The sequence below is a fragment of the Telmatherina bonti genome, assembly GCF_933228915.1.
Source record: "Telmatherina bonti genome assembly, chromosome: 4".
Taxonomy (NCBI): domain Eukaryota; kingdom Metazoa; phylum Chordata; class Actinopteri; order Atheriniformes; family Telmatherinidae; genus Telmatherina; species Telmatherina bonti.
In genome coordinates this window covers 16,036,821-16,061,003 of record NC_136622.1, presented here as the reverse complement: position 1 = coordinate 16,061,003, position 24,183 = coordinate 16,036,821, and the positions used below count along the sequence as shown (strand labels likewise).

The following is a 24,183-nucleotide window of genomic DNA, read 5'->3' as shown; positions in this document are numbered from 1 at the left end:
TGCAGATGTTTCTTGTTTCCCTGCTCCAACACCCCTGACTCGCATCAATGTGTACTTAACAGACTAGTACAGAGTTTGATGTTCAAGCTCTGCACAAGTCTCCTGATTAAGTTTGATGCGTGCCAGGTGTGTTGCAGCAGAGAAACTCCTAACATTTGCAGGACTGCGGTCCTCGTCGGAGCTCCCCACCCCTGGTCTCAACTGAACCGGTGTATCATACAAACAATGCTATAAGTCACCAAGAATTACTTTTCCATGAATAATATTTAGTTTGTTTGGCTTCAGTCTATATTCTGCAGTGGTTTTATTTGTTTATTTTGTTTTACAATGACACTAGTATTGTGTCTCCATGCTACCTTCCAGCTGGTAAACACTGGTCACGGCGGTCACACTTTCACAAGCTCTTCCTTGACTATTTTGTTGTTATTGTAGGACCATTAAATTCTTCGAATCTTTCAGACTATTTAATATAGAAGAATATTTCCCCTTTTTTCCTCTCCACATTTCCTTGATGTCTGTCGTCCAGTTGTTTTTCAGTCTTTCACATATACTCCACCTTAGAGTCTTTTTGAGCTCTCATTACACAATCTGCTTTTTCTTATCCCCTTCCCTGAATGCCATCTTCTTCTGGTTCAGAAGGGCCCTGGCTCTCCGTGGATAGCACCATACAGTCTTAACCGAAACCGAAGTGTCCCTTCAGAAACTGATGTAGTCAGTGATGGTGTTGACACTCCTGTCTATGTCCATTACTTGCTCTTCCAGCAGCACATCTGCCTCTAGTGACCATATCCTGAAAGATTTGGAAGCAATAGGAAGCTTCTGTGTATGAGGTTTGTATGTGGGGTGGAGATAGCACATGTTGGGATCAGATCTGCCAGGGGAGGGAGAGGTACAGCATAATACACCTCCTTCAAGTTGGCATAAAGCAGATCTACTGCAGTGTCCTATCACCACATGTTGGCCGGTCCACATAAAGTACAAAGCAAGTCAGACAGGAGAAGAGGGAAATATGAAATTCCCCGTGATAACAATAAAAGTGCCTGGTTGTTAATTCTGCATCCTAGCAAATGTGTCATGTATGATGCCACGGGCCTTAGGTCTCACTCTTGGGAAAATGCCAACAGAAATAATGACCATGAATGGAGTTTCCAGTGGCATGTAGTGTGCTCAGAAACCAACTAAAAGCAGTTCAGTGTCCGGATAACATACTCTCACGTTCCAGGGGTTAACCCATCTATGATTAAAAAAGAGGATAGCGCCCCCACCTTTCCACCTCTTGCTCCTCGTTGGATCTCTATCTGCTCGTACAGCTGGGAAGCTGGGTAAATCCATGCATGAGTCTGGTGTGTCGTTGTTCAGCCAGCACTCTAATAAACAAATCACACTGGACTCCCTGTACAGCTGCTGGCTCCTCACAAATGCCTCCAATTCATCACTTTTATTAGACAGAGAGTTGACATTACCTATTAGAACAGAAGGCAGACATGTCTTATACCTCCACTTCTGTTGTTGATCTTAGCCTATATTTTAGCCCCGGCTCTGCATCCAAGGTACGGCCTCCTCAGTTCAGTTGGAATCAGATGTTTTATACAGTATCCCATCTTCCACATCTCCAACAGTTTCTCCGTAGTTTACACTCGAGGCAGTACATGTTACTTAGAAGGGGGAAAACAAAAACAAAAGCACAGGAAAATGCACAAAAGAACAAATTCTGTAAGCTATAAAAAGAATAAAACAGCACAGGAGCTACTCGGACAGTAAACTGCTTCATAGCAAGCAATCGTTTCCCACCAAAAAGACTGTTGTCATTGCACATCTCCTCTACTAAAGTTCAGACGCTACCAGGACTTTCACTGCAGCTTCAGATCTACTCGGAGGGAATCTCACTTGCCGAGATAAAGCTTTAATTCTTCGTAAACAATATTTTGTTTCCAGAGTAAAGCTGCTGCTAATCAGCTCGCTCTAACCCATCCTGTCTTGCATCTCCCTACCTAGAAGTGGGGCGGTCACAGTCGGGCCACTCCTCAGTGTTGTTCATCCGCCTGTCCCATGAGGGTCTCATCTCACACATGCAGCCTGTTGTCCTGGAAACATTCTACCCCATGGATGCTCCGTTATAAACAACTGAAACCTACAACAGATGGAGAATCCTTTTATGTGTCTTCGCAGCAAACTCATGGACTCTTTAGAGCAGAACAATGACTCCTGTTGCCAGCTGTATTCCAAGAGCAATGAGATGGAGTGCATCCACTGGAGAAGCACCTAATATATTGCTCAGTTACCCTTTTTTTCCACAAAGTGTTTGGCAGCTGGAATATTTTGCTCAATATTCTTCTCAAATAGAGCAATGTGCCTCCTCATACACACACACACACACCACACTACTGGAGAGTTCATATTTCTTATGCATCCTCTCATACAATGTCAGACTCAGCTGTGCAACATCCAGTGGCAGCACTTCTTTTTTTCTATACATGAGCTTTTTGTAGGGGAATAGCATCACTGCAGGTTTAAAATATTTTTGTAGTATCACATACTATCCACCTTTTCTGCCACATATACCGTTTTTTTCTTTGCTTTGTGAGTGCAGTGATTATTAATGTGAAACCGAAACCTGAATCACGTCTGTTTTTTTTGGAGGATATGAAGGGGTGGGGGGTGTATCAGTGAATGCTGCAGAATTTCTTTTACTGTAGCTTCATTATTTCATAGTTTCCAATTAAGCCTGACTGTTCCCCAACATTGACCCAAATTTAAGTTCGGAACCCCAAGTTTTACACGGCCTCCCACTAAAACACAGCTCTGATAAAATATTCTGCATCCTGAAACACAGCCACTCCGTCTTAATGACAGCAAAAAGAACTCAAGTCGACCGTGGTTGTATACCTGATTATTTCCTCTCCTAATGAGACTGTGAACTTATCTTGGGTGAGAAGAACAGCATTGATCAGAGCTTACTTTGTTGGATGTGCAGAGACGGCATTTGGCAACATCTGTTAATGGCATTTTAATCAGTATTCACGAGTCATCAGAGGGTTGCCCAAGAAGCATGAACAATTTGGGATGGTGTTCAAAGGCGAGACAGTCTCTTGCATTCTTTCATTTCAACTCTTCAGTCATCCTCGACTTACCTTATTTTCCAGGATTTTGATTTGCACAGATCTACAGACTTGGAGTAGGTGTGCTGCTTTCCATTACAGAAAGCTTATTTAGAAAAATGTCAAATTTATGGCCAGTCTGAAATATGTAATTCATGTATTTGATGAATGTATGCATGTGAAAAGAGCTCACTGCATTTCACAACCAACCATCAAAGTGATACGCTGCCAATCTCAGAATGAACCTTTAACTTATTCATGATGGGCATTAACGTGACTTCTAGTGGGAGTGATGGAAATTCTCCTCGAGTCCATACATTTCCATTAATCTATAATTTAGCCACTGAATTTCTTGTTGTGACCCTTACTCATGTCTCTGTGCTCCTAATAACAAGATGAGAGGGGGGAAATATGGAAAAGATCTTTCTGTTTTGACACAGATGCTTCTTAATGAATTTTAATGTACACATTTTTACATATTTAAATGTTCAGTTTGTCAGTCCCTCTTGTTTTTCTGCTCCCGTACCATTCACCTCTCGTACATCTGGTTGTTTGTTCAGCTGTCGAAACGGAATCTTATTGATCCCAAACAAATGGGCACTTTCACTTCAGTCCTGCTAACAAGGAGAAATAAATTCTGTGTGGGCTCCAGAAGTAAAACAGTGAGATAACAGAAAGCCCTGAAAAGAAAACGGTTGCCAGGCAGGGGATGCCAGAGCGCATTTGTGATGGAGAGCCAGCCAGTCCCGCACCATGTCCACTCTGTGTGCATGTAGTCTGAACAGATGGGAGCTGCAGCAAGACACCCCAGGCAACTGGAGCAATTTCCAAAAGGCCAGTCAAGACCAGCACAGAGAGCAACAAAGGATGCAAAGGGGGGGTTCAAAGAAACGCTATAAACACTTTCATTTCAGTATTACCACGGCTACCAAACCAAAATGTTAAGGAAGCATTGTCAGACTTTAAAGTCACTGAGCTGTCTAAACTCTGGCTCCAGATCTGTGTAAAATTGGATAGATTTGTTATTTTTGTAAATAGTTGAGGGATTCCTGTGTTCAGTTGAGTTATTTCCATTGCCTGATTTATTCAGTAAACAGTGCTATGGTTTATTCTTACAGCTTAAGAGTCCCAGCTCATGCCAAGTCTAATCAGCATGAAAGCAATTAAATATATGACATGTTACAGTCAACCTCCATCCCCTCTCACAATTTAACACTCCATTAAATGTCAAACAAAACTATCATATAAATTCTGCTGTCAGGTATGCAGATCATGTGGAAGATTCTGTGATTAATTAAGCTTGTTAAACATTTTTCTGGGGATAAGTAGCTGGATGACATGTAAACAAAGATTTCAGTGGGAGTTTCACAAAAAAAAAAAAAAAAAAAGAGCAACAATTTTACTTGTTTTTCCCTTCATAAGGTTAACCGTGTTGCTTGTCCTTTCCTTTTTCAGGTCAGAAACACATTTTACAGACTTCTCCTCCAAGTTCTCCTCAAGGCCCTGGGGTAAGACACCTTTTCACCTGTTGTGTTTTACAGATGACCAAAAACACTGTCTTGTGAAATAATAGTGCCGACTTTCTTAAACCCAAAGATAAATCTACACCAGTTCACCAGTTGCCGAAAGAATTCAGAAGAAAAATCCTATTTTCAGGTCCAAGCTTACACAGAATGTCATTTGCAGCTTAATTTTTATTTTATTTTATTTTTTTCTTAATGTCATTTTATTGGATTTTCACCTCCATTTCTTGAGAATATCTGACTCCTTAAGTGTCACATTGATCTGCCCACCAGTTTCATAAGGGGACAGGTCTATTTCAGCTGGTTTCTTTTTTAAAACAGGTTTGTGGTAATGATCTATTCAGAAAAAGCTTATGATAGGAAGCAGGCTCTGTGTATGTACTTCAGTTTTTTACAAAAACCCCATTTTTTTTGTTCAGATGTAATCATTTAAAAAAAAAAAAAAAGTGGCTCATATTTAAAATGTTCAGAGTGCAACGAGTTGAAAAAATGTATTTCAACTTGGTGTATGTCTCTTTTTTAGCTCATTGAGGCATTTTTTTTCCAATTTCCTGTCATTTGTGAATACTTATACATCTATATCTATATCTATGTCTATATTTATGTCTATATCTATATCTATGCCTGTGTCTATATCTATATTATTATCTATACCTATATGTACATTTATACAGTATCTATCAAACACATAGCCACACAGCTGTTAGCATACAGTATAAAGTTTGGTATAAACAATCACATTTGTTTTATTATAAAGGTTTTGTTTATACTTTCCAGAAGCCATCTCCATTTTTAATATCTGTTCTTTTTCTTTTTTTTTAAACTTATTTTCAAGCTCCTAAGTTCAACAAAATCCCAGTGAAATGTGTCAAACTAATGAGAGCCCTGTAGGCCAAGTGTGTATGTATCCCCAATACACAATAATGAATGTATTTATAAACAGCTCCTTGAAACTCCTAAACTTGCTCTGTGGTTTAAAATTAAAGTCTAAATTATGGGAATATACAGTAGCCGGATGCTTTTTGATAAATAGCATCCTGCTGGCTTGACATGATGCAGGTCTTTTTATTTTGCTATTACCTGCTATTTTTCTATGTAAAATGAATAACCACAGCAGAAAGAAAATCAAACACATGCTGCTTGTTTGTACTTGTCAGAGGCAAGCATTATTAATGGATTTGAGTCAAGAACTGACCTGAAGATGATTCCTGCCTGGATCAGGAAGCTGCTGTAGCACCCTCCTGTACATTGTTACAGCTCCCCTCCCATCTGCTTTAGACAAGGGTCATAAATCTTGACTAACCCACACTTACACCACGTCTGCTATGTCCTCAAATATAGCAGGTCAAGCCTATATATTTTTTTAAATGTCAGCATACATGTATTATCTGCCCCAGATCTCTCAACACCATAGCGATTAGGAGCCATAGGGATGTGTCTATGAACATTCCTGTCTTCCTCTGTATTTTTATCTCATCTCACCTGTGTTTGATTCAAAATATTGGATATTTAAGAAATAGCTTTACAAAACAAAACAAAACAAAAAAAAAAACAAAAAAAAAAACGCTGTATGAAAAATCAAATAAAAGAAAAATGAAAATGAGTGGGAGTGTGTCTGTTGGAAATGTTATTATTGATGATAGACAAGAAAATGTCTGTGCCAGTCATGAAGTACTTGAATTACCACTGAAACCTTGGAAGCAGTGAGAATACAGATGATAATAATCATCTCTGGTTGCATCCAATCAGATTAAATGTCACATTAGCATCTGTTTATGTTAGAGGCTTCCCACAGGCAATCAATATAGTACTGATCAATTCTGTTGTAACTTTATAACAAATGAAACTGCGTCATGATTATCCACCCATGATATTCAATGTGGGTTACGGTGACTCATCCAGTTCCTGGTAAGATACTTACATCAGCTGTATGTACCAAAGGAAAGTGTTTGTGTATATTGTGAGTTTGTTTGTCCTGGCTGAGCTAAGCTGCAGGGCATAACCATCATCCCTCAGCCTGAGTGGAAGTGCCAATGTAGACTAGGAGTTGTGATAAATGGTACTTTCTTTCTCTGAGGATGAGGCTAGGGACACACACACACACACACACACAAACACACACACACACACACATACACATTCACGCTGTAGCGCTGAGACAGAGAGCAGCGAAGGAAGAGGAGAAATGTTGGCTCTGTTTCAGTGCAAGCTCGCTGGGCCAAAATGGGTCGGGATTGTCGACTCATTTAAAATTGTACCAGTAAGGGCTGCGAGCTGTGGGAGCACTGCACTCTTGAACTCTACATGTCAACCTTATTTTGGTTAAACAGTAAGGATGGCAGAATTCCTGCAGGTGGGCAGCTCCCAGGTGCAGACATGAGACGTCTCTGGTCATACTGGGCAGCTCTTAGAGGACTTTAAAATAAGGTGGTGAATATTCTGCTTCGCATAGGACGCTCAGGAGTCATTTTCAGACTTTTAATTCACAAAACATCTGGTCTACCAGACAGCTAGAATGACTATTAGAAGAAAATGTTATTTTCACAGTGTTCTAGTGCTCAATGACATCCTTGCTTACTTATCCCCAGTGCAAATGAGAGGATGCTTATAAAATATACTTTAGAGGCTTAAGGGTTAAAGTTCAACTGTGATATCCCAAAAGAAGCAATTAACTTAGCATCAGACGAGAGATACACAAGATATGAGAGAAAACACTGGCGATTTAATAAGCTGTTGATGTAAATCTCAGAGAGAAAAAAGAAAATCAGTGACCACTGTGGCCAAGAGTGGCAATTACAGCCTAATGGTGCACCGAATTCAAAGGCACCATCATTAGCCAATATTACTTAGAGCAGAAAAACCTTCAGCCTTATTAAGTCAAGTATGTGTGTATTAAAAATTGGCCTTGGGTGCCTTTTAAAACACTACTTTTACTGAGTTAAAAGTTAAATTGTCTTCTATGAGTTTGTTTTTAGTAGTAGTCTGAGCCTTAACATCCAGTTCCTTAAAGAGGCGGATATTTTCTGGAGATCAGCAGAAAGATAAAGATGATATAAAGTTTATTCAGAATCAGTTTTCCATACAAATGCTAATGTGGCTCAGTGCTGAATGTGTGAATAGACAATTGTCTGCCACCATCTTCACCATGTGAAGAGTGTTTTTTATGTTAAATGTTTTTTTTTTTTTTCATTTTAGCTTGTTCAACTTTTCTTAAATGGCAAAAGAAAAATGAGATAATGCGTTTCTTAGGATTACAGCATTTGCTCACACAATTCTCTTCACGCATATTCCCGAGTAAACGAAGATGTGAAGCGGCAGTCATTAGTGTCCTTGGTGCGCCACGTGCAGTGTGTAGATATTTATCTGATAGCCATCCAGGGCTCTACATGAAAAGACACAGAGAGCTCTGTGTGTAGCCACGCCACGGCTTTTGGCAGTCACCATACTGTACAATTCATCTGCTGAAAAATTTGCTCCCTCTGTCCCACATATTTTCTCCACTCCTTTCATTGTCATTGACATAAAAACACAATGCAATATTTCAGTGTTTGTTTTTTGTTTTTTTAAAAATATATTTTCCTCCTCAACATTGCTGTCAAGAGCTGATTAATCAGTGTAACCCTTTTTTGAAAAGTCTCTGTATACAAGCTGTATGCTCTACTTCTGTTTGCTGGCATTGTTGGCTCTGATGACTTTCTCTCGCTTGCATAAATTATTGATCCTCGACCTCCCGGTTTGTGATGATACTCAGAGCTAAAGATCTTTTTGTATTTAGAGGCAGCATTTGGAAGAACAGCTGAGTTTGTTTGCCTCTGTTGTTGATGATTTGTCTCATAGGACTAGGCTTGTGTTTCAGGGTCGCGCTGGTGTTCTGTTGACCCAGGTGGTCGTGTAGTCTATGGGCCGAAGGTGAAACTGTGTTTCACTTTGTTGCTGGCAGTCTGCTTGTTTGGCAGCTGGCACTGGTTCCGTCAGATCTAATTTTTCCAGTTTTCTTCACAGAGAATATTTGATGCTTCTTATTTTGTAGAATGGAAAGTATATTCAGGGTGTCTGGGTTGTGCTTACTGTGCAGCTCTATTTTAGCGCTCTACCCTCTATTATCAGGTGTGAAAGAGGTAAAATCACCATGTAGTTGAAACTCAATTTCATGCTTTTGAAATAAATTGCAGTTTATATATACAATCGATTTCAGCTAACAAAACATAGTCGACCCAAGCAAAAACAGTTTCTTCTTAAATTACAAAGTGCCCGAGCTGCTGCTATGTCATGTTTTATACACCTTGAAGGTTACTGCTCAACCAATTTATTTGGCGATTGCTGAAGGAAAATGTTCAAATTTCCAACAAATGTAAGTTTGGAAGTTGATCTTATAAAACTTGTCTTAGAGTGTAACATTTTCTGTTGTTTCCTGATGAATATCAATGTCTGCATTTATATGGGTGTTATTAGTGTTTAATAATCTCTGATAATAGTTTAAAAAATTCTCTTAAGAGAAATATTCAAGATTTGTTTAAACATATGATGGGTAAGCTGGTAGGGAAGTGCCATGGCAGTCAGCCATATTGAAACTACAGCTGCTGGTAAGGGGCAAATAGCACCATTGTGTAATAAGAACGTATTTTCCCTATTTGGGAAATCTGCTTAGATTTCATTTAGAAAAATGCATGAGCCCTTTACACCATCACCAAGAAGGGGAAAAGGGAATTTAAAATGCAGTGTGACTGGGGAATCTAAAAACAGGATAACATTGGGCGACCCTTCCCCAAATGGAAGTTGCAAGTAAGTGAACTGTACTGCTTAAATTCACCTAAAATTACATTTGTTTCATTGGGTTTTGTTAGTTTTTGTTACATAACAATCAGAAGTGGATCTTTGTATGCTTTCAGTAGCTTCAACACTGGGCGTTTTGTCATGGTAAATGCAGCTAATAAAGCGTTCCCACAGGGTTTTAGTTCGGGTTTAAATCATATTTAGTTCTCCTCATGCACATCATGAAGTATGACATGGCTTCATAAGTATTGAGGCTTTTTGATACATGTCAGCAACTGTTGTTGCAGTAGTTGTTTGTAAGGGTGAAGCACTACAGTGCTCATCAGTACTCAACTGGATCCTCTCAATGCAGAGGAGCAGTGGCTCTACTCTGAGCCCCTCCAGGATGAATGAGCTCCTCACCCTATTTCTAAGGGAGACCCCGGCCACCTTGCGGAGGAAACTCATTTCAGCCGCCTATATACAAGATCTCGTTCTTTCGGTCGTGACCCACAACTCATGACCATAGGTGAGGGTATGAACATAGATCGACTGGTAAATCAAGAGCTTTGACTTCTGGCTCAGCTCCTTCTTCACCACGACAGACCGGCGCAGAGTCCGCATTACTGCAGACGCCGCACCGATCCATCTGTGGATCTCATCTGTTGGTAAGTTAGACAATGTCCTTTTAAATAAATGTAGTATGAAAGGACGTTAATGGCAAAATTTAAAGTTTAAATTGGAACTACATATTTTAATTTGTGCACTTGTGCTAATTTAGAATGCTGAAAATTAGGATTTAAACTAAAAGTAATCAAATTTATTTGAGCGTATAAAAAAGTAAAATTTGGGTCAACATTATAATTAGCTAACAGCTTTATTTGTTTGCTTTATTTATTTCTTGTGTTTAAAGATTCATCTGTTCTTTATGCCTTTCTTGTGACATTTAACTGGCTGCTGCATGTCTTGTGTGTTTCTCATCATCCTCTCACACACGCTTATCAGTCATTCTGACTCACATGCAGCCTCCATTGTTCACACTATGACTTGGCACTGAGTTTTTCTCGTGCATGTCTAATACTTTCCGCTTTCATTTTCTTGACTCTTTTGCCTTATGTTCCCATTCCAATAATCATTTTTCTCGGATCTCCCGGTAATTGTCCTCCATTTTAAGTCAGACATGTCTCTCACATTCGCATGATGAGCTAGAGTCCATGTCAGCATCTTACCTTTCCTCCCTCCCTCTCTCTCTCTCTCTCTCTCTCTCTCTCTCTCTCTCTCTCTCTCTCTCTCTCTCTCTCTCTCTCTCTCTCACACACTCACACACACACACACACACACACACACACACACACACATACATACACACACACACATGAATGTTCAGGAAAGAGTCAAATGAACATTCATGAGGCTCATTAAAACACCTCACACACACAGAGGTAAGTCTTGGGAGTAGAGATTGGACTCTAGAGTGCATAAAGAAATCCTGAGTGCTACTCAATTTGAATTCTTTGAGATCACTGAAGAATGACGTCACATTTTTTGTCCACATTAATCTTCTACTTTTGTCATTACTGTGAATGATTTAATCTTCAATAAACTATGATGGCATAATTAGGCAAACTAAAATCCAAGAAAACAAAGACTCCAAAGTTAAAATGGCAAACTGCAAACATGCAACGTTGTTTTCTAATCTGTGAGCTAAAGCTAAGCCTTGTTCTGGGTGAAACTGCACTAAACGACCAGTGGACTCTCCTATCCACGCCTCACGGGTCACCTTTGGCTACAAAAACACAAGCTGGCAATGATTTAATGCTGAATTCAAGGCTTCATGCTGACAGAAAGTGTAGTGAGAGCAAAAGTAGATCTGAGCAGCAGGGAGGGCAGAATCATGAACCCAGATGATGAGCTGAGCACAAATGAGGCTTGCTAACCTACATTTGATGAAGCACTACGTCACTTTGTGCTAATGAGAATTAACCCATGGTAGTGGATTAAACAGGGGGAAATAAAGATCAATATTTGGAATCTGTAAGGTGAAAAGTGAAAATTTTAAAATCACATTTGACATGTTGGCAAAGCTTTTGCTTTTTTCAGATTAGACATGTTAGCCTCTTATTTATTGTTGTTTTCTATGTAGTTTCTGGCTCCAGATTTAGGAGTTTTTTTCCTGTTTGTTTTTATTTTTTTCTCTTTTTCTGACACTAAAAATAAAAACAATTTTTCTTCAGAGAAGACGATTGGCCTCAAAAATCAAATGAACCTATTGTATGTAGATGTTTGGTTTACTCTTATACAGCTCCATGTGGAATTTAAAAAAAGTTTCATGTGGTGCAAATCCTGTAAACAACGATGAGTTAAACCAGTCCAATCAGATCACAAGAATCCAGTTGAGGGACTCTGATAACAAAAAGTGAAACAAAATTTTAAGGGATATCTCCATAGAACACTTACATCATATGTTATCTTCAGTAGTCGCATGGCGTACCTTAAAAAGCAATATGTTCAGTCTGTTTACTCCTCTTTCTTTATTTGAATACTTGAAGTTTGATAAAGACTTGACAAACAGTTGGCAAGCAGCACTGAGCAATCTCCAATGGGTCAAAGCTGCGAAAACAGCTGGAGAAAGTCTACTAGCAGACTCATAATTTAGATTCTAATCTGAAGTTAGTCTTTTCTCCTCTGAATTCAGGTCTTTTCACCCTCAGCCATTGGTCTGCGGATTATGTTTTACTCAGAACTATTTAGAGCTAAGATCTTTTGTATACACTCCCATAGGACACAATCACTGACATGCATACACACAGGCAGGTCCCATGAAGCCAGAATGTGAACAGATGATCTGCTTGGCTGTCAGGGCAAACAGGCTGAGCTCAGAACATTGGCAGCCACAGCAATGCCTCTACTAATTGCCTCACTCCACGTATTCTTGTAGTGTTGTGTGTGTGTGTGTGTGTGAGAGAGATCCTCTTATACGGCATCTATCTGGTGTCTTTCACACCCACCATGTGCAGGATGTGGTGACTCACATGTATGTGTGTGAAAAATGTGATTTGGCTCATCATCACTCGAAGGGGCTGACTTGTGACAGTCCATTGGCTTTGACATTTTTGGACATTTTGACCAATGGTTGCAGCCAAAACAGCTCATTTTAGGGTTGCGCCTACACTTTTAACAAGCAACAAACTCCACTCCGACACTTTGTGTATGTAAGTGAAGCCACTTGGGTTTAAGTTCAGTTTCCCCTGTTCTATATGGCATTTCAGGTGATTGGAATGCAGAGCAACAGCGCTAGTTTTCAGGACAGAAATCCATAATCAGTAGTAAACAAAAACAAAAAATATATATAAAGAAAGAAAGAAAACTAAATAGAAAGAAAAGAACAGGTTTATAGCTCCATATTTTGGTATGCTAGGTTACTGTAGTGATACTGAGAAGTTCTCTTTGCAGCAGTCACTCCTTGATAGCTACTTTGTCAGAAAAACAAAGCGTTACCACCACAAATGTTTAGAGTGCTATCGAATAGACACATGCTGTTTTAATAAACAATGCTGCCTTTTTCCATCATGCCATGAGCAATTGATTTTATTTGATTTCATGCCGCACTCAGGGCTGATTTAAAATGTTACACCGCTGAGAGGTTGGATATGTGCTGTCAGTCACCAGCAGAACTTAATTTAACGCGATACTCTGGCTGTTTTTTCTTTTCCAACTACTCCTCTGTAATGTTTAAAAACTGCATTGTTGTCAATTTTAAATGTGGGAGGCTTGGTTTCTGCACTTCATTTTTCTTGCAATGTGCTGTCACAAAACATAAACATGACCATTTCTTATTCAGCAGACAGGCTTGCAACTGTGGTTGCAGTGTGTGCCAATGCTCTGTTTGCATCAGCTTTGATAGGGTGTTAAGAAAGTAAATGTAAGCCAGTTGGAAAGTGCCCAGAGGCAATATAGAGAATGGGCAAACTCCTGTCAAGCCCATTGTGGTCAGAAACAGGAGCTCTCTTATTGTGACCAACAGTAGTATTTCTAAGGAACATGTTAAAAGTAAGTGTAAGTTTTAAGTAGCCGCTTAGCATATTTCTCATGGAAAAAAAGCCCTTTCTTACTGTGATGTAAAATATGGTGATTTAGGTGTTAAGTGTTTGTGTGGTTTTCTGTCCTCTCTGTTGAGAAGTGATTAGGGTCACCTTCATCTCGTCAGCATCTCTGACCTGCTGATGGGTCATACTCTGTAGCCAAGCACTGCTTCAATCTGCAGCCTTTGATTCAGCTCAAATGGACGTGTGGACAGAAGAGCAACTATACTAGAACATTAGAGATATACACAATATACAAAGTGTCTTTTGTAGCTTCCATGTAGTTCCATTTGCTGAAACCACTGATTTAAAAGAAGTTAACTGGTGTGCATTTTAATCTATTATTCATATATCTGCAATAGAGATTTGTAACAGACTCATGGTGAATAAGAAAGGTGGGATTTTTCCCCCAACATTAAAGCTACTTATATCTACCAGGGTAGACTTTAAAAGTTGGGAATTAAAAATATTACCATTTAATAAAAATAAATAAATAAATAAATAAATAAAAATAAAAAGTTGGGATTGTAAACAGAATACAATGATTTACAAAGTTCGTAAACCCATATTTTCTTCCCAGTAGAATATATATCAACTCCATCAATCCATAAAAGTACATGAAGAGTTTAACACAACATCTACTCTGACCTACACAAGAAAGACAGAAATTTTATTAATGTATTTATTTGTGTTTTATTATGTACCTGTTGTCCCTGTAGTACTTTATCTCATGGGCTACCAAAGATTGTGCTTTTGATATTGTTAGCATTTGTACTTTTAATTTGATTTTACCTTTGTTCAGCACTTTGGTCAACCGAGTGTGTGGTAAATGTGCAATGTAAATAAAAGTTGAATTGAATTGAAGGCAATGCTCATCCACCGACTGCATCCATCTAAACAGAAGCACAGATATTTTACATGAAACAGTAAAACCGCTCACTTTTAGCTTGTAGCTTGGCTATGTTGTGTAAGGAATAAAATATGGTTGCATTCTTTATTGACATTTTAGATAGTATTTTAAAATTAGGATTGCAGTTTGTACTGTATGTTTGGGACCAAAGTATATATAACATGTATATCAAGTGAACCATTGTAGGCCCCTGATCCATGCCCTTAACCCCCAGCTGCTCTTTGGGCTCAGTTAAAGTAGGTAAATGCAAAAAAAGAAAAACAATTTTCACAGTTGAGGTTAATGAAGTATATGTTAATGTTGTTATAGGAAACAAATCGACACAGTTGTGATGTACAAGTATTAAAACCTTATAACACACTGAGGCTGAATTATTATATGATGCAAATAAAAGGGCGGCTGAACATTTTATTTATTTATTGTGCAATATGGTTCAAAGCAGTGTTGTTATTTACAGTCAGAGGGCCATTTGTTTGACTATAATTTGGAGTGATCACATTGGCTGCTGTAGCAGTCGTGTGCTAGATTGCATACTTCGTGTTTAACTTTGCCTATCTGTAACTTAATTAGATAAGTGCGTCATCCAAATTTAAAATGATCAAATGTTTGGATTAGTCCAATGTGCACTTATCCTGCTTGAATTTCCTGGTATTTTATTTTATTCTATCTTTTAAGCTCTGCATAATATGGTTTGTTTAGTGGTGTGTTTCCCACGTGTTTGTGGTAATCATGAGTCTGCTTGTAAATCAAATAAGCTATTGGTCTGATATACAATGTTATAGAAAATACTGCTTAATTTCCCGTAAGACAAATCTGCTGAAGACCAAGCAGAACTTCTTCTTTTTTTTCAAAAAAGAATTCAACAAGAATAAGAAAATCCCAGTTTGGCATATTTATTTATTCAGATAAATTTCCACAGAAATGTGGCACAGATTGAAGTTCGTTGCAGTTGAAAACTGCCCTGAAAGCGCAAACTAATTTAAACAGAGGGTGACTTCCAACAGCACAAAGTAGAACCATTTTTATTTTGCTGAAAGATCCATTATAATTTGATTTGGACATTAGATCAGTGCATCTCTTTGAGTGGAGATCTATCTAAGAGGAAACTTGTGGGCTGGGGGTCAATATCTCCTGCAAAACATGGGAATTCCTGGATATTCACCAAAGTTAGCAAAAGGTAACCAGGAAAATGACAACTAGGTCTTACTTGGTGCTGTTTCTGCCAAATAAATAAGATATATAAAAGAAAAGTATGAAGAATAGATTAGATTACATTGACACTAAACAGAACTTTTATACCCCATTCAGGTGGTATAAAGTTCTCCCTTTTTGACTTTAGATATGTATTTAATTTTAAATATCTCCAAAAAATAAGAACAAAGGATAATATTTTAAAGTATTGTACATTTAATTAAACATGCTGTTGTTAATGTGCATGTGTTGCACTGCTATAAAGTAAGTCAAATATATTTATAAAAATCTGAAGAAATCCTAATACATCTGGAGGCTGAAGCCCCTGGATGCTCACTTTTGTCAATATTAACTGTGTATGCTGTAAAATGTAAGGCAGATGGAGGCTCTACTGTTCAGTATTACATTTCACAAGTCCCTCATCAGTAGTAATTAATATTCCTTCATGCTTCTTTTTTTATAATCCTTAAGTCAGCCCCTGAAGTAAAATGGTATATTATCTTCTGTCCCCAGTCACATGTTTTCAGAATCTGAGGAACACAGACAAACAGTTTTAAACTCAACCTGCTGGGAGTTTACTACTTCAAGAGCTTTTGGGTGGGGAAATGGGTGAAGTGAGAGGGGCTTATGAGTGCTAAAGCAGAGTAATGGGCTGTTGTTGTCATCTCAGACGGCACACGCGTCTCTCTGGTGCGGAGTATATTTCTAAACCCTGTTGTTCGTAATCATAATAATAACAGCGAATCATTTGCATTGTTTCTCTGCAGCTCTCACTGTCTCAGCTGGCAGCTACTTCACGCTACCCAACCATCAGCCACTCCAGCTCGGCGTTGCCTTGGCAACAGTCATTTCCTTCTCTGCTCCGTCCTTCCCCGTTGGCATCGGCCCACCAGCTGTCACACGTCGTAAGATTTCCACCCCCGTTTGCTCACATGTGAAAACACACCCTCATAGTCCTGCACTCATACTTCATGATGAGGAATTTACACAAACATTAGTCAGAAACCGGATTTTACAAGGAAGACACAGAAACAGTGACACACTAAAACATAAAGCATAATGGTTTAAACGTTCCCAGGGCTAGTCAGATAGTTCAAAAATACTCTTACCTTTGCTACACTGAGCTTATGTCCATAAAACACACACACACACACACACACACATACGCACACACAGATACACAAAACCTGCAAAATTGAACTCCAGATCTGCTCACTCTTTGTCTCTGGAGCTGTTGGAGCTGCTGGAGGTGTTGAAGCTAGTCCTTTTCATCTTTATAATCAAAAGAAACTTCATTCTTTCACTTGGCTTTTTCAAATCTTTGAACAAAGGCTAGCTCGGTTTTCTTGAGGTACCCAGTGTCCTGCATAACCTTATGTTTTCCCTTCTGCATAGTTCATGATTGCTTGTCTAATTTGTCGTCTACCTAATTCATGTATCAACACCTATTTTGAAATACCATTTGCATCTTTTGTAGGAGCCTCAATAGCTGCTTTAATCACAGAGCTCGGTCATCCTTTTTTCAGTCCATTAGTGGATTACTCCTGAAACGCTGCAAGTTTTCTTCTTTTTCTTTATTAGAAATGAATGTCCTGTCTAATATAATCAACACAAATCCCAGTGAACTATCATGTAGGTGATGGAAATCAGAAAGTGTGCAAAAAACACCCAAAAAACAATGTCTAACAAGCTTATATCATGTGAGACTGCCCTATCATTACTGCGAGCAGATATTCTGAAGCAAAACGGAGGAAGTCAGCTGTACCGTGCTGATTTTAATACCTCTGGTGAATAATTTCCTGAAATGATGCAGGGGTAACCTGCTCCCCACAGTTGTGGGTGTTTGCTGCTGAGAATTGGCTGGCAGAGTCATTTTGCCTTTGAAAGCTGCCTCGTCTTTGCTAAATTAGACAATGTTCACCCACAAAGATGCATATATTTGGGAATCAGTGTACTGCACATTAGAAACAGTGGTAAAATCTCATGGAACGGCAAAGAAAATCAGAACGCTGTAATCCTAGGATTAACCACGAGTCTCTTTTCTGCTTATCAAAATCATTTTGCACATCTTTAATGTGGTATTTACTCCTTTCCTTTGATGTGGAAAAAAGATGATATAATGCGAGTGTTTGAATTGTAAAGGTTTTGGATTGACAGCTTGTTTTCAGTTTGTGGCGAGGGTGCACTTACAAAGGAGGCACAAGGCATATCTGTTGCCCTTTGTTTCCATGTCATATTAAGTAGTTTTAATGAATTCAGATGCTTCTTTGCTGGATATTTATGTAGTGTCTTCAAGCTCATCCAAATGTAACACTGCAAGAAGCAAAAACCGGAATCAGAGGCCTCTATGTGGAGTTTCGATCTTGCTTCCATGAATGCATGAGTTCTCTCTGGGTACTTCGGCTTCCTCCCGCTGTCCAAAGACATGCATGTCAGGTTAATTGGTTGCTCTAAATTCTCCCTAGGTGTGAGTTTGTGTGTGAGTCATTGTTTGTCTCTCTGTATTAGCACTGCAATAGACTTGCAACCTGTCCAGGATGTACCCTGCCTTGCCAAGTAACCACTGGGACAGGCTCCAGCTCCCCCACAACCCTACACTGAAATGAGTGTTATAGAAAATGGATGGAGAGTCACCCACAAGTTAAAGTTGACAATATAGTGAAAGTAGTTTTGTAAGAAACAGCTCTAGTTATTAGAATCTAATTTTAAAGGTAAAAGTTGATCTCTAAAAACATAGAATTAACAAGTCACTATTAGTCATTTGTCAACATGATCAGGTACTGATCTGGCCTTTTTTTAAGAGAAGATGCTTTCAATAGAAGACATTACATTGTTCCATCCATCCATCCATCCATCCATCCATCCATCCATCCCTCCATGCATACATACATACACCATCCATCCATCCATCCATCCCTCCATGCATACATACATACACCATCCATCCATCAATGTCGGTTCATTTGTTCTTCTTCAGTTTCCTTCATTTGACATCCCAGTACATTGCAGAACCCGTGTTGGTGCTCTCGCCAGTCTATCTGCCTGCTTTTACACCTCAGCTCAACTAAAAACACTTTTCTAACTCGACAGCAGCAGCTTCAATAGGTTTTCTTGAAAATTGCTTCAAATCCACACAGCTTAAGCTATGGATCATTTTGCAGGAATAAACCAGGAACAGTGGATCAGGCTTACTGGAGATAACAAAATAATCAGAAACACAATATGGCAAAAAAAAAAGAAAAAAAAAAAAAGAGAGGCACAATTCAATTTGGTTCTGAAAGACCCACTAAGTTGTGTTGTTATGAAACTGCCAGAACAGCTTATCTGTTTCATATCTTTCTATTACTACACTGGTACATGGAAGTTGAGGCATTTTCTGGACTTATTGTTGACATTTTATTTTTCTTTTGTAGGTTACTGAACGACAAGATGGCCTCCAACCAAGTTTGAGTCCTTTAAATCCAAAAGTGTTGACCAGGTTTACAAAAAAATGTATATATTTGGGACACGCTAGAAAAACTGAGAAAAAAAAAATCTGACTCAGTGTTGTCAACCTTTATTTAAAGATTTTCTTTTTTAAGCAAACACAAGGCTTACGGCACATAATATAGCTGCTGCTGCAAAACACATCACTGTTGAACTGTGTGTGTTTAGGTTTTATTACTTGTGAACTCAACTATTTATTTACTAAACATCAGTTTTTTTTTGTTTTTTTTTTTTAAGTTGACACAATGAGCATTTTCAACAATCTACCTTCAATGCAGGCCACGTATTGAGTTTCCTGATTGAGGTTGCTCATTTGAAACTCTGCCAGGGCTAAAACTGTGCAGGCCTGTCTTTCATTTCACATTATAGGCATCGAAATATGCTCTAAATTATAAAGTCGTGGAAAAGTATGACACTTTGTCCGCTAGCTGCCATTAGCTCACAGAAAATGACACTGTAAGTGGTTTTCCAGTCATTAGATCAGCTTGCAGAATTTACAGTTTAACCCTTTTGGTTCCCCCTATAAGTCCAAAAGCTGAACACACCTTTCTGAAAAGCACTCACACTGCACACTGAAAAGTCATCAAACTGCAGCAGCTTAGTGGCAGCAAGTTCAGATGCTGTGTGAAGCCATTTCTTAAAACTATGTGTCAAAGCTTCTACATGTTGCCTGAGCGTCCTCGTGGGTTATCATCCAGCGGACTTTTTAACCAGAAAAGCAACATGCGTGTGAATCCTGTACTTTGCCTTTGATTGAAGTTATTGCGAGCACATCTTAATTTGCTGCCATGCTTGTCCTCCTGTAGGCCGACTGAACTGTTCACTTGTGTCAAGGACTAGGAAATTAGAGAAAAGAAAACACTTGACTGGAACATTTTTAGTTGTCAGCGCTCTTGCACTCCAGACCTTTTTTGTCTGTCAGTGACAGTGAAGATGGGATTAATGTTGGCTGCAACAAAGTGGAAGATGTTGGTTTGATCCACTGTTCATGAAGAAATTGTTAAATTATTAAAATTGAATGAATATATTGCAACAAAAATGCAAAGCAGCTCTCAAGCTCAGAGGCTCAACACTAAGTTGTTGTTGTTTCACTCATTATTATGTGTTAATTCAGTATTGTTCGCTTCTACTTAAAGCTACTGTCAAATTAAAAGTTGTCACGACCGTTTTATTGAAACGGATGGCAGTGAGCATCTTCACATCATCAAAAAGCAATATTATTATTACACCTAAATTATATTGCACTTTTTTCTACTTATAAAGACATACAAGAATGGAGTATACAGGATGCACAGCTGTAAATAAAATGACAATAAAGTAAACTAAATAAAAACAATAAAACATTAAAATTCGAAAGTTTCATTTCAACAAGTCAATGAAGAAAGATTGCAGGACAGATAAATCAAAATGTTAGAGTAAAATATGTTCAGAGGATATTTAAAAGGCAACAAAGCTTTTTCCAATTAATTTACACACAATTTATGGGAATATATTAATTTACTAAAAAGAAAATATTTGTTTTCATCAAAACTTGACTGTATTGAAATGTAACATTCTCTCTGTAGCTTTGCACTATTATCATGAGACTAATTTGGGACTTTCTCACTTCATCCCATAGTCAATACAAAGAAAACAAAAATGAAAATCATCTTTGTTATATTAAACAGAAGAAAGTCAAATCAAATCACATTAAACTTTATTGATACAGCAGTTTTCATGCAAAAGCAGCTCAAAGTGCTTTACATATTAAAAGAATTGCAAAAACATCATTTGTAAAGTTAAAGAATAATAATAATAAACTGATGATGAACACAAACACATATTATGCATGACTATGTTTCTGCATGATATAAAGATCATGCTGTTGCCCTTAATGTCCAAAACTATCAAAAACTCATCAATAAAAGACAGTATTAAACTTAGTCCCCTGCTGTTTCTACATTAGACTGACCGTGAGCATTTCAAATCAATACCACATGCTGCCATCAGCATTAGATAGTGCTCAAAATATCTGGAAATCCTTTCGTGGTAATAAAGCCTCTAACAAACGCACGTCTCAAACCAGTTTCATGTGTGTCTTCTCTGGGAGCCAGTAGATTTTTATGCAAAAAAGATGCACTTTTCATGGAATTTGCAAACAAATATTGAACACAAAATGCTTTTTTTTTTCTTCTTCTTATTTTGCAGTCTGTCAAAATGCTGTTTCTCATTCACCCTGAGTCTTTTTGCCAAAGCACCTGCTGTATGTTAAAGCTTCATTTAGGTGTCTGGTGAAATTGAGTGAGAGCAGATCAGTGGAGATAGCTTGTACTGAATCACACAGAGATAAAAGCATGCATAGTCCATATTCTCTCTCCGTTGCAAGGCATCTACTACATAAACTCATCCATCCATAGCAGATATTCTGTCCTACGATAGTGTAAGAATTTGCTTTGGCAACATTGCAGCACTTTCTTAGTGTCTTAGTGTTTATCACACATGTATTTATGATCTATGTTTAAAGTAAAGCTGTGTCATACAGAAGAAATATTTGTAGAAAACAGATAAAACAAACAGAACAAATCCAGCAGCACTAGATCACACTGAGTGCAGTGTCGGGGAAACATATGGCCAGTTACTTATAAATCTAGGAAGACAAATCGTATATTTTAAAACTCAAAGCAATGTCCTGCATACAACAGCATTAAAACTGGCCCTGACAACTTGCGTGGAGACGGTGAATATAATAAAATTATGCTCCCACTGCCTCTGACATCCTGTGGCTTTCCACACATCATTAAACAGAAATAGAATAGCAGAGTGTCACTTCTTGGATTTGCACCTAATTTTGCAATAAACTTGCATTTTAGACTAAATGATAATGTAATGAAGCTCCTGAAGCTGTTTACTCTGACTCATTTCCTGATTAATGCAATGATGATGCAAACATAGTGACCACTGAATATATTGGTGACTATAGGATCGTACGTTGATGGACAAGGCTATTTAAAGTCTTGTAACACATGCTGTAGATAAGCCATTAGAATCAATGCACACACTGACACAGACCAAGTAAACCAGGACCAGGGTAAGCTCCTTAAGTCCTGTGTGACATATGGCTGCTGTGTATTAAAGATATGTATTTCTACTGTAAGCATGGGGTTGGAGCTGTCAGAGTATTGCAGTAGGCAATTTCCAGAATCAGTTTTGACAAATCCACTGCAAGCTTTTTCTCTCATTGCCTCATTGCTTTAATCCAGGCCTTCATAACCCAGTTTTACTTAAGATAAAATTCTAATGCATCTACTTGTCAATTATGTTTAATAAAGTCAGTCCTCTTCTTGGATTCCTCCTCCTGCCTGTAGTTCTGCTGTAGTGAGTCATTTCTTGTTGTTACATTTTCCATTGCCCACAGTTCTGTGTGATCAACTTGTAATTAGATGGCAGAATTTGCTGTATGACAGTCTGAGTGATGACTATGAAAGTGCACTGAATGCATTGTGAACAGCCTTATTAGAAGCTAACAGAACATTATGCTTATGCACTGCCATGTTGCAGCAATACCACTGATTGAAACAGCAATCTAATTTATTTTATTGTTTCTTGCATTTGTTCCAGGGCTGCTTGGCCGTTAGCAACATCGCACACCTAGAGATGGCTCTTCAGCATGAGGGTGATGAGTTACCTTTAATGCAGGATGAAGGAGACCCACTTCAGGAGCTGCCCTTCACCCCTGTCCATGCTCCTGTCATTACAGTGGGGACGAATGTGCCTAGGTGAGCCGTTCCTATTGTCTGCTTGACAAATGATCTGTATCTGAAAGTGAAGGCTTACGGCTGTAAGATGCACGGTTTCCATCGCTATGAAAGCAGCTTTGAAATGGCAGATTATCTACAGTAACACTGAGTGATGGTTGCGTTTTAAAGCTTAAAACTAGAAATTAATTGTTCACTAAAATAGGAAACTTAACTTAAACTCTCTTTGATTTTGTACAACATTTTTCATGTGCTTCTTTTTGCCTGTGAATTTTTCATTCCTCATGATAATTATAGCTTTTTGCTCTGGCCTCAAAGTGTGTGTGTGTGTTTATGTGGGACTGTGCTGTCCTCTGTAACTCAAAGCTGTTTATGAGTAGGATATGGATGCCGTTACCGGCATCAGCTGCGTAACACGAGTTGCAATAAAGAGGCCAGCTGCTATGTGTGAAGCAGTAAGCAATGATAAATGCTCATGGTCTGCTGCTGTGAGGATTGTTTCGCTGAACGCCAACTTGAGTGGAACAGAATTGGTGGTCAAGACCTCCAAGTCGGGAAGGGCATTTCAAGCCATTACCGGCAATTGAAACCAATACATTTTGGCCACCTGATGCAAACATGTGAAACTTGAGTTTGCAGCACATTTTCTCCTTTTATTTACTTTTGCTTCTTTGCTGCAGTTGCTGTTGTGCGTTTATATAACCATATAATTCCAGTATGGTATAGTTACATAATTGTAATCCAGGTTTGACAATAGAAAATAGAAATTTACTGTTTTGCTCCTTATGTGCTATTCTTTTTTTTTATATCTTGATCATGAACCTTAACACTAATACAAACATTTACTAGCACAGCTGGCTGTGTTGCTGTATACAGAGATACTTTTTTTCCCCTCACTGTTTGCCTACATGTGTGTTGGGCAATGTAATCACGTTCCCAGTAGGTGTGAGATATCAGCTCAGAGTTCATTTAAAGAAATGTTTCTGTAAACCTTTACATCCCTCTAAAGGTTTACGGCATTGAACATTCATTGTTAAATGGGGCTGTAAGGCAGAGCTTTTGACTTTGATTAAGTACAACAGAATGCAATGAACTGAGCTCACAATTTACAAACATAATGTCAGTGGAAACACAGCCAGCTTTATTGAGTTGAGACACTGAATGAGAAAGAACTCGGCAAATAATGGGCACAAGGAAGAAAACGAGGCAGTGCATTAGTACAGGGAGTCTGTAAATAAGCAGCTGGCGCTGAAACACTTTCCCAATCCCAGAGTTTGGATCCAGACACGATCCTGTTCAGTTCAGTGGACTGAAACATCTCTGCCTCTTCACTCGGAGCCAAAACATCTCTTTGAATGTTTTCACTGAGGAATGACCCACTTCTTTGACAAGAACAATAAAGTCTAA

General features: G+C 38.5%; 1 protein-coding gene across 1 annotated transcript in view; it reads left to right on the top strand.

Moving 5' to 3' along the window:
- The window catches only part of nphp4 (nephronophthisis 4), a gene marked incomplete at both ends in the record, with an annotated part of 186,617 nt that overhangs the window by 94,454 nt on the left and 67,980 nt on the right, over nt 1–24,183 (top strand). Inside the window, 3 exons of the mRNA XM_079239613.1 lie at nt 4,554–4,606; nt 16,324–16,461; nt 22,640–22,797. Of these exons, the coding sequence (XP_079095739.1) occupies nt 4,554–4,606; nt 16,324–16,461; nt 22,640–22,797 (349 nt within the window). The remainder of the gene's footprint in view (nt 1–4,553; nt 4,607–16,323; nt 16,462–22,639; nt 22,798–24,183) is intronic.